Here is a 17007-nt window from a genome sequence, read left to right as displayed (position 1 = left end):
GTTGATGAAAACAGTATTTTGTTACTTTCAGTGATTTACCTTATTTAAGTTTTAAAAATACTTGCTTTTGCTTATGTGCAGTTTTCTTAAACATCTTGGATCCAGAGTTTTAGTTAACAAGTCAGTGGAATATTTATCTTGTATATGTGCTTTGCTGATTTCATGGCTGCCTTCATTCTTTTTGGAGTCCAAAGTGTTGTAAGTTCTTAGACAAAATTTTTTTATTTGTTTTGAACTCTTTGCAGCACTATCTTCCAGGAACTTTGTACTCTAGCACAACCTCTGAAGTTTGACTTGGATCAATTATACTGTGTTTTCAACAAAAGTGAGATTATGATTTATCACATACGTCTTGTTTTCTTCTGCTTATTTCAGTTTTTTGAAATGCCTTGAGTTTCCATGCGTGTAGATTCCACACAAGTTTGTGGCAGCTTAGTGTTATATCATGGGCTTTATATATATACACATGCCTAAATATTTTTGTGGGAGCGCATTATAAATCTGTTTTCATTAATTTTATTTAGATTTCCAACTTTCGTGGACTTCAACCCAAGTGGAACATGTATAGCTTCTGCAAGTTCCAATAGCACAGTGAAACTATGGGATATTCGAACAAACAAGTTACTGCAGCATTTCAAAGGTAAAAACAATGTAGTTTGTTTTATTTTCTTTACAATGGGACTGTCTGCAATTAAATGTGATTCATTAAGAGCATTACTGGGGAAAGTTGACAAACAAGTCATATTGACATGCTGTAAGTATCTTTTTGTAATCTAGCAACCCCAAGAATCCAGTCTGAATCCTTTTTATTTCTTTGCTTCTCTTAATTTTTAGAACTGAACTAAGCCAATACTCTGACGAGTCTTCTATGCCTCAGCACTTTTGTTGTTTTTCCCTTAAATTAAGTGTTTTTTTGGGAAGTAGAAAAGAGCAAAGAAATAAAGTGTACATATCCTCTTAGTAGATATCTACAGCTTTTGAATATTGTCTTCTGTAAATCAGTTCACAGAGCAGGGGTTAATTGTATATCATTCCATCCTTCTGGTAACTACCTCATCACTGCTTCTTCTGACGGTACCCTTAAGATTCTGGACCTCTTAGGAGAAAGACTTATTTACACTCTTCATGGACACAAGGTATACACAATAATCCTCTTTAACTGGAGATCTTAATAGGTTGTTCAGTATCTTTACAAAGGGAAAGTAACATTTATGCCATTGCGTCTTTTATCTTGCAAATTGCAGATGAAATTTAGTGGACAGCAAGGTGGTGTGTTAATGCACCTAGTCAGAAGTGGTTAAGGAAATGCATCAGTTTTTACCTGTAACCATGCTTTTTATCTGTCAATATTGCACACTTGATGTTAAGTAAAAGCTCATGTTCTGAATTCATTAATAATTCACTTGATTTTCAAAATCATATTATTTGGCATTTCAGTCCTATTGTTTATTGAAAAACAGTGTTTTCTATGGAGGGGGAAGCTTACAGAAGATAACTTTTGTGAAGAATGGCAGACATTTCCTCCTTTTCCTGTCAATGCCAAACAAACTCTATTTGTGATAATAAATCATTCAAACATATTGCCTTGAGTAATGTAATATATATTATATAATTTTTCATTGCAAAGCTGAAGTATAAAATCTAAGGATAATGCCACTACTTTCCTAGTATAGATTGTTGTATTTGTAATGTAGCATCTTACAAAAATGTGCAATATTAACTTTTCAATAAAGTTTTGCAGAAATTTCACCACAGTAAAATTGTTCCTTATTTTATTACTGTTGAAAAATCTATTACATTAGGTAATGGCATCAGTGTTTTTCTCTGCACTAAAATATCATGATTACAGTAATAGCCTAATTTTACTGTATGCTATTTTTTTTCCCAGGGACCTGTACTTTGTGTGGCTTTTTCAAAAGGTGGTGAAAATTTTGCCTCTGGTGGAGTGGATGCTCAGGTTTGTGGTATTGTCTCATTAAATTAAATGTCTTTATATTTGTTACAGTGAATGGGAGTTAAATATAGTATGACACAATAACTTGCTAATTACTCACATGCATTCTGGCTACTTGTGTGTTATATAGACTTTCCATTGGATGTTATGATGAGGAGAAGACTAACTACATCTATTTTACATATTTTAATAAAGGAATGTTTTTTGACTATGAATATTTAAAGTGTTGCAATTCAGTGTCGATGAAGTAGTTGTGTTGCAATTAATATTAAGTTGTACCTGCTTTGTTAGGTTTCCACTGCTTTTAAAGTCCTTACTCTGTAATTGTAGGTATTAAGTTGTATTACTGTGAAAACTTTAGCTAAAATTGGGGAAAAAAACCTCTTGTGTTACCTTTACTAATTTACTTTGGTGAAACAGTAAAGTACTGGATTTTATAAAGGGAAGAAGAGTCATTTGAGCATTTTAAAAAAAAGTTAAACAGTAAGTCTTATAATTAATCTCTATTGTCTGTAATAAATTTCATAATTAAGAACAAATACTATCAAGCTTGGAATCATCTCTATCAGGTCTGTAAAGTTTCCAAAAACAAAGCAATTTTGTAGCACAAGATTTAAATTTTCAGTCTGAAATGTTCGTTATGAACATTTCAGAATGAAATGTTTTTTTTTCTGTTACAAAAACCTAAAAGCTCAATGTAGCTATATGAAGCTATGCTGTTGAACTTAAGATTTTTTGAGTTTACCATAATTCATGGCTATATTCTGTTTTGTGGAGTTGGAAATAAATTTCAGCTAGTAGCAGAGAAGATCTTGGGAAATAAAAAAAAATTTTCTTTCTATCAGAAAGTGTTAAGTAAGAAATACTGCCAAGACTTGAAGCTATTGGTAAAGTGAAAATGTTATCAAACATCCAATATTAATTTTACAAGCAGGGAAAAAACCCCACAAAAACCAACTGAGAATAGGGGAAAGGTATTTCTTGACCCACTAGTATGATCTTTGATTTTCTATACTGAAGTTTAAAATAAGATTTTAAGTCCCAAAATGCAGCTTAGTCCTATGTGATTCTGAATTGTTGACCTTGCCTTCCATTAGTATTTTATTTTGAGTTTTATGACTGTTGGTATACTATACTTAACTTGAGGGGAACAAAAGTTCATGTATTCACATGACAGAAGATTAATCTGAGAAGCTCCAATGAAGGCAAGGACTTGCAGTATTAGGCCTAATACAGCCTCCCCATTGAATGCCAACACACCTTGGCAATGCCTGTCTTACTTCAAAGTTCTTTGAACTTGGGGCCCCCTGAATGACATGTATGCTCAGTGCAGTCATGTCATTGCCTTTTTCCTGCCCTGATTTTCCGTTGTAAAGCTTCTGGGGCATGAGAGCATGGAAAAAGTAGGTAAAAATCTATGTCTTATGTTCCTCAGCAGTTTGATATAGTGGGTTCATGCTGAATATATGAGAAGGAAGATCCAGTTTCATGAGGAAACACTTCCTTAGTTCAATGTTGAATTAAAAAGTAGTCGTCTAATAACTGTTTAAATTACCTTAAAAATAGGCCTTCCTGTGTTTGTTGAAGTTTTTCCCTTTGTTTTATGAAAATTTTGGTGGAAGAGGAGTACTTACTTTGCTCCAACTTCTTTTCTAAGTTTTAAAGTGTGCTAACCACTGTTGGGTAACTACCAAGTTGTATGTCTTTATCTGTAGTAAACATAAGACCTTTATTCTTCAGTATCCGTTTTCTCCTGGTGTATACACACATATTTCTCAAACATCCTGTTTTGCTGACCTGTCCACAGCCTTCTTTCAGGTGTGCCAGCAGGACTTCTCAACTCACTGTGATGATCGGTTTACTGTAATTGTAGGGTGTATTTGTTGGAAAAGTTCTGCTGGTAATGTCATGCTTATGAGCAGAGGCTGGCCATAAAAGTATCATCTTCTACCCCTCATGCAGTACCCAAAATATATTGTCTGTTCACAGCATGCGCTGGAGGCAGCTGATACACTCTAAGTTTATGGAAGATTGCTTCCTTCATGTGTATATTATTTCAAGGCATTGTCAATCAACAGATCCTTCCATACCTTTCCATCAAAGAAGGAAAACCGGTATCTCTGCTTCTTGTATCAAGTTTCTGGTTGGTGCAGAACCAGCTGACAGTTGTTTAGAAGCAGGTTAAATATTTGAAACAAACAGTGGATACTTTTGTTTCTTTCTATTTGCTTCTTTCCTCAAACAATGAAGATCTCAAAGTGTACTGTTCTGTCATGTTCCTCACATTTTTGACTGTATGTGCACATTGCAATTTATTTCATTAAACTGTTGCCATGGAAAACATAACACCTTTTATGTTAAAGAGCAAAGTTATACCTATTTGTTTGAAAAGTAGTAGCCTATGTGGAATACTCATAAGACTGGATAGAATATCTTTGGACTACTTCTGTATCCTGTGACCTTCTGCATTTGGTCATTGTGTGACTTATATATGGTTTCTACCTAGAACATAATTAGACAAAATTCAGAAAAGAGATTCCTGTTGCTAAAACACTGGAACCAGGTGTTTTAGAGTTCTGTAGAGATCTCTCATTTCTCTTATTCCTAGTAACTTTCTTGTTAGACCTGCAAGCCTTTATAGGGGGCAGAAATTCAATAGTATATGATCCCATAATTTGGCAGAAAAGTAACTTGGGACAGTTCAGTGGGACAGGAGTTTGCTTTGTTTTGTAATTATAGACATGTTTTAGAGGGTACTTTTTAAATAGATTGAACCGCATCTTTTAGATTTGAAGTAAAGATACTCTGGGGAAGTGTGTGTGTTGCAGTAGAGATCGCACTAAGACATCACTGCCGTATTGTTAGGATGCAGTTATCTACTAGTAATAGCAGGCTACTGAATAGTTAGGTTTTGAGCACTGAATAGCCTTCAAGTAGTTACTGATCTAAATATTTCTTATAGGTATTACTATGGAAAACCAACTTTGATACTTTGGATTATGAAGAAGTTCTTGAACACAATTTTAGAAGAACACATATTGATGATCCTCCTCATCTTCTTGATATTTACCCAAGGTCACCTCATTTCCATGATGAAAAATTTAATTCAGTTGAGGTGAGTGCAGTAAATTGTCTAATATAGGAAACAAGAAGCTTCTGTGAGCACTGTCTGACATTTATAGTTAAATGTGTTTTATGTATACCAGGGAGCTTTTTATTGTTATGTGTAATACTTTTGAAGCAGCCATAATTTATGAATCCTCATTAGGGTTATTAGGCAAGCTGATGCTAGCAGGTTTATGCTGAAATGACTTTCATGCTTCTTCTGTGTTTATACTCTACATCTCATTCAAGCAAAATACATGATAATCTGCTTTCTGAAATAACTCTGCAAGTGTTGCAGTAGGTGTCATGAGCTTTACAATACGTATCAAAATACATCATTATAAGGAGGACAAAGTGGTGAAATTATTGAAAGTCAAATACTTCCTTGTCACAAGCTGTCCCTCTTTCTAAGACCTTCAGGTGTTGTGAGAAGGTCTTGATGTCTATCTAGAAGACTTCTTAGCCTATCAGTGTGTTTTACAGCACTATGAAGTCTGATTTCCTGTTATTTCATTCTTGCACTACTTTACTGTCAAACTATCAACTGGCATACATTGAAAGTGTTGGAAATTAGGGAATCAAAGTGCGATGTCAAATGTTCTGTGTGAGTATTAGGAAAAATCTTGTGTTTGTCAGATAGTCTGAAAGTTATGCTCAATAGGTAAACAGTGCTATGCCTTCAATGAGGCCATCGTTTATACTTTATTTGTGACAGTCCCTGATAGAGCTGGCTGGCTTTGCATGGTGATTACCTATATTTTCTTTCCTTTTTTGATAGTCTCCAGTGTTCCTCTAGTGTTGAAGAACTTACCTGAGATAAATCTACAACAGCAATCAGAACTTTCTGATTGCTGTAATATGCTATCAGAGTACTATAGAAATTCACCCTTGCCTGGTTGCCTACATAGAAAACATAGATACTGCTGCCATGGCATTTGTTTCCTGCTCAGAGTTTTAAAACATTGATATTGAGGGATATTGAGCCTTTTTTGGGGTGGGTGGGTGTGTTTGCAATACAAATACATGCAAATGAGTGGTATAAAGATTGAGAACATTTGCTGGAGGAAGAGAACTCTGACAATATAAGATTTCTTCAGTGCCTGGTTCTATTGCCAAGTCAGATGTGAAGCTTTCTAATGCTTAGCATTTTGGTCAGAACAGGATGACTGCATCCTGTTCTTACCAAAAGCTTCATTAATGAGCAAGCTTCATAAACAAAACTTCTGTGCTGGACTTTGATATTTGTTGTAAGGTAAATGAATGAAGTTCATTCAGTTTACTGGTACCAGCCTTCAGTATAGTTGGTCAGTGCCAGAATAAACTCAATCACAACATTTGCCAGCAGATTCAAGCCAGTCTTGCTGGAACAACATTTTGTTTCAAGACCATTCAAATTGCACTCAGTTATAACATGTACTAAACAAACACAATGGCTTATAGCTGCAGAGGTCCATTGTCTTCTTTTCAGGTCAGCTTTTCCAGACCTCTTTGCTGTTTACATGCCTGGTAAAGATGTGAATATACTCTAAATGAATTTTTCAATTTTTTTTTTCTTGTTCCTGGTCCTGGGTAATTAAGAAGCTTGGAAAAGAATTAATGAGTTCAGGCTAAAGTTAAAATAAGGTAGGAAGCCTCATTATCAATACTGAAAAGGCTCATCAAGGAAATTCACTAGTTGAATGTCAAGAAATTATTTATTAGTTAGCTTTGACCAAGTTGACTTAGCTTTATGTCTGCATTTATTAATGGCTGCAGCTGATTGGCTCCTGGGCTGCTCTGTACTAGTGAAAGAACTTTATGGCTTTGTCATAGCAAATGTTTGGACTCTTTGTGTTATATTTTCTGGCCTGATTTCAGGATTTTAACAAGAGTTGCTGTATTTAGTTTACTATTAACATTATATTGTCACTAGAATATCTTTCTCTCAAATAAACATCACATACATTATATTCTTAGAGACCAAACAGTGTCTGGCAGTTTCAACAAAACTCATTATTGTAATATAATATATTTTCATATTGTAAATTAAATAATGTAGTAATAGTGATTAGAATCGCTTTTGCAGCTAATTTTTAGAATTGATGTAATTATATAATAATTGAGATGGTGTTAAGGTGAAATTATCACATTTTCTCACTCAATTTGTATTTTCTTGTTTTTATTGCTCCTCCTGTCTCAACAAAAAATGTGGGATTTTTGTTGTGATGAGGAAGAATAGACCTCATCAACTGGACAAAACCATAATTTATACAGACAAAACTGGTATCAGGTTACTACCAGCAGTAACGTGCTTTAGTTAGCATGCACTAATTCTTAGGTAGCACTGTGCTTGAAATTTTTCAGTGCTCCATCTTCTTAACTATTTCCTCTTGTAACTGAGAAAAAGCATAATGTCTAGGCCCACTGTCCTGTACTCTGGAAAAAAAGAAAAACAAAAAAGTACAAAAAGAAAAGGACAAAAAAAGTATTTTTGTCCTTCTTCAGTTAAAACATTTTATTTTTTTCACTTGCCAGCCTCTTTCTAAGGCAGAGGCAATACAGAGCATTCTAGCATTAGGCTGTTCCACTGCACTTCTACCGTCATCTTTCAATGGCTCATCATGTTTCTAATATATAAGGGAAAGGAGTCACAGGCCTGTCAGAAGGAGCTTCTAGAGATGATCTGTTCTTCCTATCAGTGGTACATCTGTTCAGCTGTGTCTGGTTAGGGGGTCTTGAAGAGGTTTGGAGATTCTCCTGTCTCTCTGTGTGATCTATTCCACCACAGCATAGCAGTTGTAATTACAATTTTTTCCTGTTATCTCATCTACACCTCAGATAATAAACAGAACTGCTTCCTTTCTTATTTTCTTCCTTTCTCATCATGTTTCTATGTGAACAGGGAAAGATAATTCATTTTAACTAAACAGAAGTAAGAGTATTCTATGAGACTTGGCAACATAAACAAGAGTTACAGGCAGGCAGAAGAGGCAGTTTGGAGATGGGATTTTTCAAAGTATCAGTGATTGCTTAAGGTTTGCTACAAGCCACTACAATGTGATCTAAATGCTTGAGATGTGTTGTAATACATTGCCTTGAGTTATGCTCAGCTGGTTTAGTCACCTCTACAACACGACTGAAGAGGGATTGCCTTAGGATAAAATTAAAGGTGTTAGAACACAAAAAGTTCAACAGATGTATGGGCAGAACTCAAAAGGATAGTAATTTGCCCCCTATTTTTAAAAATTTCTAATGTTTCACACCTTTCCTTGATTTTTTTCTTTAACTGCTTTTGGTTAGCTATTGCTTCTCTATTCCTGCTTGTCTCAGTGTGGCAAAGTCCCTGTAATTCCAGAACTATATTCTGGGGGAATGATATACACAAAAATGGAGCAGGCTTAGAATTTATTCAGCTGGGATCAGAGGCAGTGTTGCAATGTTTTCACACATCACCTGTTGGAAATGCTGTTTTGAATAAAGCAGCTGGCACAAGGGCATTAAGAATTGCAGGTATCATCTGGTGTTTTGCCTTCAGGATAGTGACAGAAAGATGAGGCTTGAGTGTATTTTGCCTTTTCTGATTACTTTTTCTTATTCACTCCTCAAAGCTATACATTGAACCAGTAAAATTTCAGATACCTTCCCTATTTTATTTTCTCTCTACCTACCTTTTTTTGAGGCACAGTTAACTTCTACAAAAAAATCATTAGTTGTGTCTTCTCAGCCCAGCAGTAGCCTGAATTTTAATGCAGTGTTGAATTTCATGTTCTTGAGTTGTAAAACTTTATAATTGTTCTCCAACTGCACTCATCATCAATGTGATTCTTGAATATTTGAGTAAGTAGAATTTTAATGTTTATAATAATTTTAGTTTTTCAGACAACTTGGAAATGTATATAAATTATTCGTTCTCTAAAGGTGCCTATTTTTTTCTGTTGGTCACAGAGGTAATCTTAGGTGATTACCAGCTCAAATACAGGTGTCCAGCAGTATGTCTAAATTTAGCTGAGATAAATCCCAGTTGTTGTCTCTGTTTGACATAAGGACCTTGTGGAGCTATTTGAAAATAGTACTTTAATCAGTTATGCAATTTTAGTCAAAAATACTAAAAACTGCATTCCACTTGCTGAGAATTGTATTTCTGAATTTGCCATGTTTGTATATAATTGCCCTTTCATGTGCTGAAGACTTCTTTAAAATAAATGAATTTCTTTCAAAACAGCTTTGAGGTTTGAACAAATTAAGGTGTGTAGAGTTTATCTCTTGTGCACAAAGAGCTTTTATTGATTTCATTTAATCTTAAAATTTTCTGTGTATTTTCAGTTATAAATATTTTCTCAGATGAAGGAAATTCAAATATACACTAGGTGGCAGTAGAAAAAAGATTATATGGCTTGCTTGGTTTGAGGGCCCCAGTCTAGAGCAAAGAATAGTGTTTAATCAAATTGAAAGCTAATTTTCTCTTGTTGTGTTTGGAGAGACTATTTCACAAGTGGTTAAATCACTTTCCTAAGAAATGCTTTGTGAGTAATTTAAAACTTCCTCTTTTAATTTTATTAACTTTATTTTTCTAATTCATGAAAGATTCTGTAGAAACCTTCCCTTCAAATATATTTTTTTGTACTGTGGATCAAAATGTGATAACTGCATTATCATGTTAGAAGATGATATTGAAAATATTTATGTATCAGTTTACCAGGTAATTAAAGCAAGGGTTTGAAAGAGTGTTTTTGAAAACTTGTAATACAAGACAGTACTCCCAACCTTGCATTTTTGTGCTCTGTTTTTTCTGTCATATTTCTTAAAGTTAAGTCTTTTCAAAGGCTTACCTTGAAGATTTCCCTTGGTAAGATTATTTTATAGCTAACCACATCACCTTTTTAAGAAATGTCAAGTAATTTGAAACTTTTACCTTTAGCTTCATTCCATTATCTCATTGATTTTTGGTGCAATATTAAACACTAATATTTGTATGAGGGACTTAGATACAGCCTTGATATTTTTGTGCATTTTTTAAACACCTTTTAGATGCTATTTCTGACTAGTTGCTTAATAATGTTATGTTTAATTATTTTAGTGTGGCTTATAACAGTTCCTCCACCCCCAGTCCATGTTTACAGTGGTCCTCATCCTCCCCTTATCACTGGTAAAGCAATAAGCAGAAGTATACTGAGAGGAACTTTCATTCTAGCTCCAGGATGTGACACTTCTACAAAAAGAGCATTTCTTTAAACTTAATAATACCATGTATTTATTTACCAACCTATATCAAGAATGTAACTCATTCTGCAGTATCTCCATGTATGCAACAAAGAGATACTATCTCAAAGAAGATGTTTCAAGAGCTATTAGTGATAACACTACAGTGGTTCCTCCACATTAGAGTACTGATAGGTAGTAGGCATCTACTGTTCCTCATCTGCAGTATCCTGCAGATGCATTGTCCTCTCTTCAGTGCCCAAATGATGCATGCCAGAAAATGACTTTAGTCTTACCTGCCCCTAGTGTGATTGGCACTTGGATAATGCATTAATTATATTTAATGCAGGGCTGACAATGTCAGAAGCAAATGATCCTGATTATCCTGGGCACTGAACAAATGGAAACTCTGTGGACAATTTGCTGTGTAATCTCAATAGACATAATGTGTATAGAATCAAAACAGTAAAATTTGCACTTCCTCTCCTGCTCACCTTAACAGTGAAAAAGTGGTAAGCAATACTGTAGTCAGAGCAGGTTTTGATTAATCATGTTTCTGCAGAGGAGATGCTAAAGGAGAAGTCCAGTTAAAATTGGTAGAATTTTCAGCTAAATAGAAGGTTATTACATAGACCGTGTTACCTGGCTTTGGTTCTCCTCGCTCCCTTTCTTTCCTCCAAGCCTATTTGACAAAATTGAAAGAAAACAAGACTTGATCCTGATATCTATAAATGAGGGAGAATTTAAAGTGTTCAGCTGTGATGACCATGTAGCTGAATGGGTTTTCTTGATTGTCCCTGAGTCCCTGCTCATTCTTGATTGACGTACCTGTAATCAGAAGACAGAAAAAAAGATCATAGATGAGGAATGGTTTGTTGAAACTGAATCCAATAAAGAGCTAAGCACTGCTACTCCGAGGGGTGAAGAAGCTTAAAAACAGTGTTAAGATCTCACCTTAAGGAAGGTTTGTCATCTCTGATTTGTAAGTGCTGCAAAGTGTAAGAACCACTTTCACTTTGAATAATCAGGTAATATCATCTGTTTTTAAATGTTTCTTTACCTTCCAGCTTGCTAGTAAACTTTGTCCATCTTCTTCCGCTTGTATGTACTAAGGAAGATCTTGCTTCTATTAATTTTAACCTAAATTTCTGCATTTAACTTATGGCAATCTAAATAAACTGAATGAAAAGTTTTCAGGCAGTACTAGGTGTTGCTGCCCTCCTTCCCTGACTATTAATGCCAGATATAAGATTGTATTCTAGCTACTTAACAAACATGTCTCTGACCTAAAGGTCTTTATACCAATATATGGACATCAGGGATTTTTCCTTTTGGAAATGGCAGTGAAGCAGTTACTGGCTGACTGAGCAGCTCTGGCTGACCCAGAGTTTTGACAGTCTTTGGGTGAAACAGTAGGATCTTCCTCTTGAGAAGTCAAAATAAAATGACCCTTGTAGCTAAGAAACTTTCAGCTAAATTTAACCCTGTCACTAGGCAAGTGTGAGCTTTGGGGATTCTGGGATTTTTTTTCTGCTTTCAGTAAGGTGGTTGGAATTAATACTGTCTCTGGATTACTGATGATATTGCATCAGACTTCTTGGTGCTTTGAAAGTCATCTAGTCTTTCTGTAAATTTTGCCAGTTCATAAAGTATTAAGAATAGCACTTCCATGCATCATTCTGAGAAGGCAAACATTTTAGGCTGTGATACACCTAGATAATAGAGTGATAGGGATAATATGCACACAGATTTTTATAGGGAGGTTATTCTGATAGTTAGGTAAAACCATAAGATAAAAGCAGCAGCTTTCTCAAATTTCATATTCTCTGATACTTTCTTAATGCTTCATTTTCAGGAAAGAACATTAGCAAAATATTGCTAAAGTTATAGATTAACTCCTATAGCCAAAAATAAGCAAGTAGTAACTGTGATATTAAGAGCAAAATTGCAGATACTGTGATGACATTTCTGTCATCTGTCATTCTATCTGATCAATCAGCTTCTGACATTGTCCAAGTATAAAGCAGTTTTTCCTGTGATTTCAGGAGCAACATCTTTTGTCTTTGATCTGCTACCTCTGAAATCACAGATTTCAGTGTTACCTACTACCTGTTTTCCACAGAAGTGCTTTCAAAGTTATTTTGGCAATCAGTGTTGGTACAGAAGAAGTAAGCATATTGACAGTCTGTTAGTAATGGATGACTTAAGGGACTTGAATAGGGATTGGGAACCAATTGATCTGGGCTGCTAAGTGTGTTCTCACTTTTTATTTCAGTCTTATTTCCTTTTCTCTGTTGGTTCTGAAATAATGATAGAATTTATTTTCAACAGGTCAACGCTGCCTTTGATGTGCCTGATACACAAACACCTGACCCAGTTATCATTGATATTGGAACATCTTCATATATCAGTACTCCTGTAAGTTGCTTAAAAAAAGTATTAAAAACCAAAAAAATAGAAAAAGGGTAAGGTATAGCTAACATGTTCTGGAAATGTGCTTTTACTGTCCATATGAATGAAATAGATTTTTTAGCAAATGTCAAGTGCTCAGAGCTCAATATCCTAAATTCTCAACTTAAACTTTCTGTCACAGTTCCCAAGTCTAACCAGAAGATGGTGTGATAACAAAGCTTTCATTTTATACTTGCAATTTTGCCGCTATACTAAGCACAAATTCTATTTATAAGCCCATGCTAAGTACATCTAAATATTACTGTTAAAATTCCTGGCTTATTCTTAAACACTTTTTGTAACTCTGTCTTTATCTGCAAATAATGGTAGTACTAAAGAATGATTGTCTCACTGATACAATTCTAAAAGTGATGTTTTATTATTTCTCCTTTTAAGGCATTTAATAGTTCCCTAGAAGGAAAAAAAGAAAGTAATACATTTTAAGGAAGAGTGATAGGATTAGAGTCTTCTAGTGTTGGTTTTACATGTGACATTGGTATGGCGTGTGGGAGGAGAGGAAGGCAATGTTTTAGCGGCAGTTTCGTGGGAGGAGAAATATGCTCTCCTGGTATGAAATCTAAAAGACATGCTGTTCTAGAATTAGGTTAAAATGAGAATTTTTCTTTTAGCTCTGAATCCATTCCTGTGAAGGCACAAACTGTGTCTTGAGCAATTTTAGTTACCAAAAAAAGTTTGTGTGGTTGAAGGGTTAATACAAAAAGGCAGCAGGTGTGGTTTCTGCTGTTCTGTTTTGTGATGAATGCTTTATGAAAGCTATAGTGTGAAGGTACTATGTAAAATTCTCTAAGATCATTTTTGAAGATCATGATACACAGGTTGATGAGAAACCTTTACTTCAAAACAAATAATCATATAATAACTTATATTTGAGAGGTAATAACATTCTATATTTTAAGGTTTATCAGTTGTCATGTTTTCATAATGGAAATATGGTTCTTTGTAGACTTACAGACATCTGTTTAGTAGGCTTCACGGACAGTGGATTGTATAGATATAGTATAGATATATTGGTAGATATAATTTATTGACTACCTATCACTTTTAAGTACTCTGTGTTCATTACTTACTCTGCACATCACAGAGTTCAAATGTATGGTTGCACTGTAATTCTTTATTACATATCTACAAATCACTTAGTCTTCATTAATTCTTTTGCTATGAAAGCAGCTTATAAAATTTTATGCCCAGAACTCAAAGGAATACGTTGACTCAAGAAGTACAGCATTTTTTGACTGCTGTCTGTCTGGCTTTACAATCTTCAGTATAAAAATGTTGCTTCAGAATTTATTGCTTTTTGACTGTGTCAGTAATCACTATTTTTCCTCCCCCCAGCATCTCAATCTACCAGTTATCATTGGTTCTCACCACTGTTGCATTTCAGCATTCCCCATCAGCATCTTTTTCCATCTGGAAACATTTCTATAACCTTGTTACTCGGATTGTAGCATTAAGGGTAACTGTCCTTTTCAACACAGTTTAACCCTAATCTTGCTACTGTTCCCACAAATGCAGGAATCATTTACACGTTTTCTTTGCCACTAATATCCTTCCTCTGCCACAGTGAATAACATTCTTCAACTTTTGCCAACCAGTTTGGTCCTCCCTGCTTTCTAATGTCAGCTCATCCTTTGGTATCATCTTCCTGTCCAGTGTCTGTCTGCCACATTACCAGCTTTGTCATTTGTGGAATTATCACCTGTTTCTTAATCAGGCCAGCCACCTAGACCTTTTTGTCTTGTTTCTGGAGGGTTCTGGATCTCAGTGACGTGGACCTTTTTATCTGAAGCTTTCTCAGTTTCCCTAATGTATGGAGACTCTGTCTAATAGAGGCTTGATGTGTTCTTCATAAGAAACAAAGAGAAAAAGGCAGATGCTCTCTTTATTTCTATCACACCTTCACTGACAGGTTTCCTCTTGATACAGTCCTCAACTGAATGATACTACTTCTGTGCATTTTTTTCCTTAGTCCTTTTTCAAGTTGAGGTTGCCATCCTGTAGTCCTAGTCTAATTCATCATCCTACTTCATACATATCCCTGATTCCAACCCCAATGGGTTGCTCTTTTTTCTACTGGTTGTCAAAGACATTATCATTGTGCATTTTTTTCCCCTGCAAACATTTCAAGACACGTTTTAAACCTGTTTATGGCTTTTTGGCACTAAATCAACTGAAAAAATGCTGTTCAAATAACAAAAATTTTTGATCAGATTGTCAGGCTAATTTACACATGTCCTGTATATACCTACTTATTCTTTTAAGGCTCTGCCTTAAGGAGTTCTGCCCTTCTGACATGCAGAGAGAAAAATGTAGTCTGCATTTAGGTATCTTTATGCATTCTTGTTCAATGCATTTATAACACATGTAACACAGCAGGATCTTAAGAGTTATTTACAAAACATATTGGCAAGTCCCTAGACCACTGGAAGTTGGTAATCAACATATTTACTTCAGTTTTTCTGCTGAAGGAAAGAGATACTTGAGACAGCAATCCACGAAAATGGGAGTCTTTAAATAGAGCCTTTCTCCGGGGTGAGTAACAACACTGAAACTTCTGTAGGATCTCTGAGTTTCTTAAAGCTCCCTGAAATACCTTCAGGAAGATTGAAGGCAATGCAAAACCTTGTAATGTTTTGTTGAATAACTACCAAAATTCCTGACAGTAAGTGGTCAAAAACTTCTAGGAGTCTCAGTCTAGTCCAGGAGAAAGGACAATAGAAGAAAATGCTCTTCTTATTGAAAATCTTTTCTTCAGCTTGAATTGTGTGTTCTCCTACTCCTTTATGGGAAATACATTATTACTGCCCCTAAGATGATTTGTGACAAAGCAAAAAGGTTTTTCTTTTTCCTTCCTTCTTTGAAGATTTGTAAATGAAAGTGATAGAGTATTGATTGAGAAGGAATGTCTGGAGTCATTTCATCTAGCCTTCCCCTTAAAGCAAGACCAGCTTGGATCAAGTTCTTATAAAGCCTTGTCCAGTTCATTTGTTAATAATGTGTAAGGATAGAGATCCCACCGACCTTCTGGGCAGCTTGCTCTAATGTTTGGTTGACTAATATTTTTTTTTTTTCATAATATGTAACTAGGATATCCTATGTTCCAATATATCTATTGCCTTGAATTCACAGTGGTCCTCTAATATGCGTGTGTCTGTCTTCTTTCTATCTACCCATTAGATATCTGAGATAGCAGCAAGATCTCCCTGTACCTTTTCTTCCAGAGAACAAACCTGGTTCTCTGCCTTTTCTTGATATCATGTTCCTGCCCCTTTATCTTGTTTACTCTCAACTTGACTTGCTCCAGGATGTCATTGTCTATCTGGGATCAAGAAGCCCAAATGAGGACACACTACTCTAGATAATTAGGGTGCAGCAAAGTATCACCATCATCTATTCTTGTCAACAGTCTGCCTAGAGAAATTTTAAAAACAAATATTTAAAAATATCACAGTCTTGATTCTTTATTGTGAATTTAAAATATATATTTAGATATTTTCTTAGCAGTTCATTTATTTTGAGCTGTAGCTGTCTAAGAAAATACTAGTATTATGTCTTCCTCCTACTTCTCTTCTTTTCAAGGAATTTTAATTTCTTGCTTCATCAAAACCAACAATCCATCACAGCTTCCACACTTAAAATGCCTGCTTTGGGTTTGTTTTTTTTTAAATTTAGTTGTATTTTCTTGCTTCAGAGGTTAAGCTAAGATAGGCAGATATGAATGTTCTTACAGGGATTTTACTAAAAACACATTATTAAACTGCCTGAATTATAAACACCTTATCTTTTCAGCTTCTTTTCTAGCTTAGTACTAAGGCAAATTGTTTTGAACATGGTGAATGAAAAATCTTTTTTCTTCTAAGGTTCATACTGATGCAACTTTTTTGGTAAACTTAGTGAAGGGAGTATGATCCTTGTGTCAGTGGAAAAATTTCAGTGAAATCTTCAGTATGGAGTTGCTTTCTTTTGGACTACAATTACAAAGCCATTTAGAATTCCTGTGTATTATTATGGTTAGGGAATAGCTTTGGATTTGATTATTCATTTATTCAGTTCTCATGTGAATTATTGAAAGCACTGTAAAAGTTAGCTGTGAATGCCTAACAAACTGGTACTTGTGTAATGTCCTGACTTTTTCAGTGATAAGAGTCCTCATATGTTGCAGTTACCAGAAATTAGGTGTGTTCTAGCCTTTTGCACTCTGAAAATATTCACTAAATTGGGGTCAAATATGGGGGCTGGGGGTGGTGCTTCTTTCTCCTTTCTATTTCATTGAAGACTCTGAAAGCATTAATGCCTCTCTC

At 35.0% G+C, this 17007-nt stretch overlaps 1 protein-coding gene across 1 annotated transcript in view; it reads left to right on the top strand.

Annotated features, from left to right (window-relative positions):
* POC1B (POC1 centriolar protein B) overlaps window positions 1-17007 on the top strand; it is a 45400-nt gene that overhangs the window by 11137 nt on the left and 17256 nt on the right. Inside the window, exons 6-10 of the mRNA XM_084205338.1 lie at window positions 525-640; window positions 1003-1136; window positions 1889-1957; window positions 4917-5069; window positions 12569-12655. Of these exons, the coding sequence (XP_084061464.1) occupies window positions 525-640; window positions 1003-1136; window positions 1889-1957; window positions 4917-5069; window positions 12569-12655 (559 nt within the window). The remainder of the gene's footprint in view (window positions 1-524; window positions 641-1002; window positions 1137-1888; window positions 1958-4916; window positions 5070-12568; window positions 12656-17007) is intronic.

Source organism: Fringilla coelebs (genome assembly GCF_963513975.1).
Source record: "Fringilla coelebs genome assembly, chromosome: 5".
In the NCBI taxonomy this organism is placed as follows: Eukaryota; Metazoa; Chordata; class Aves; order Passeriformes; family Fringillidae; genus Fringilla; species Fringilla coelebs.
Note: the sequence above shows the minus strand (reverse complement) of the source record. Positions and strands in the feature narration are given on the sequence as shown.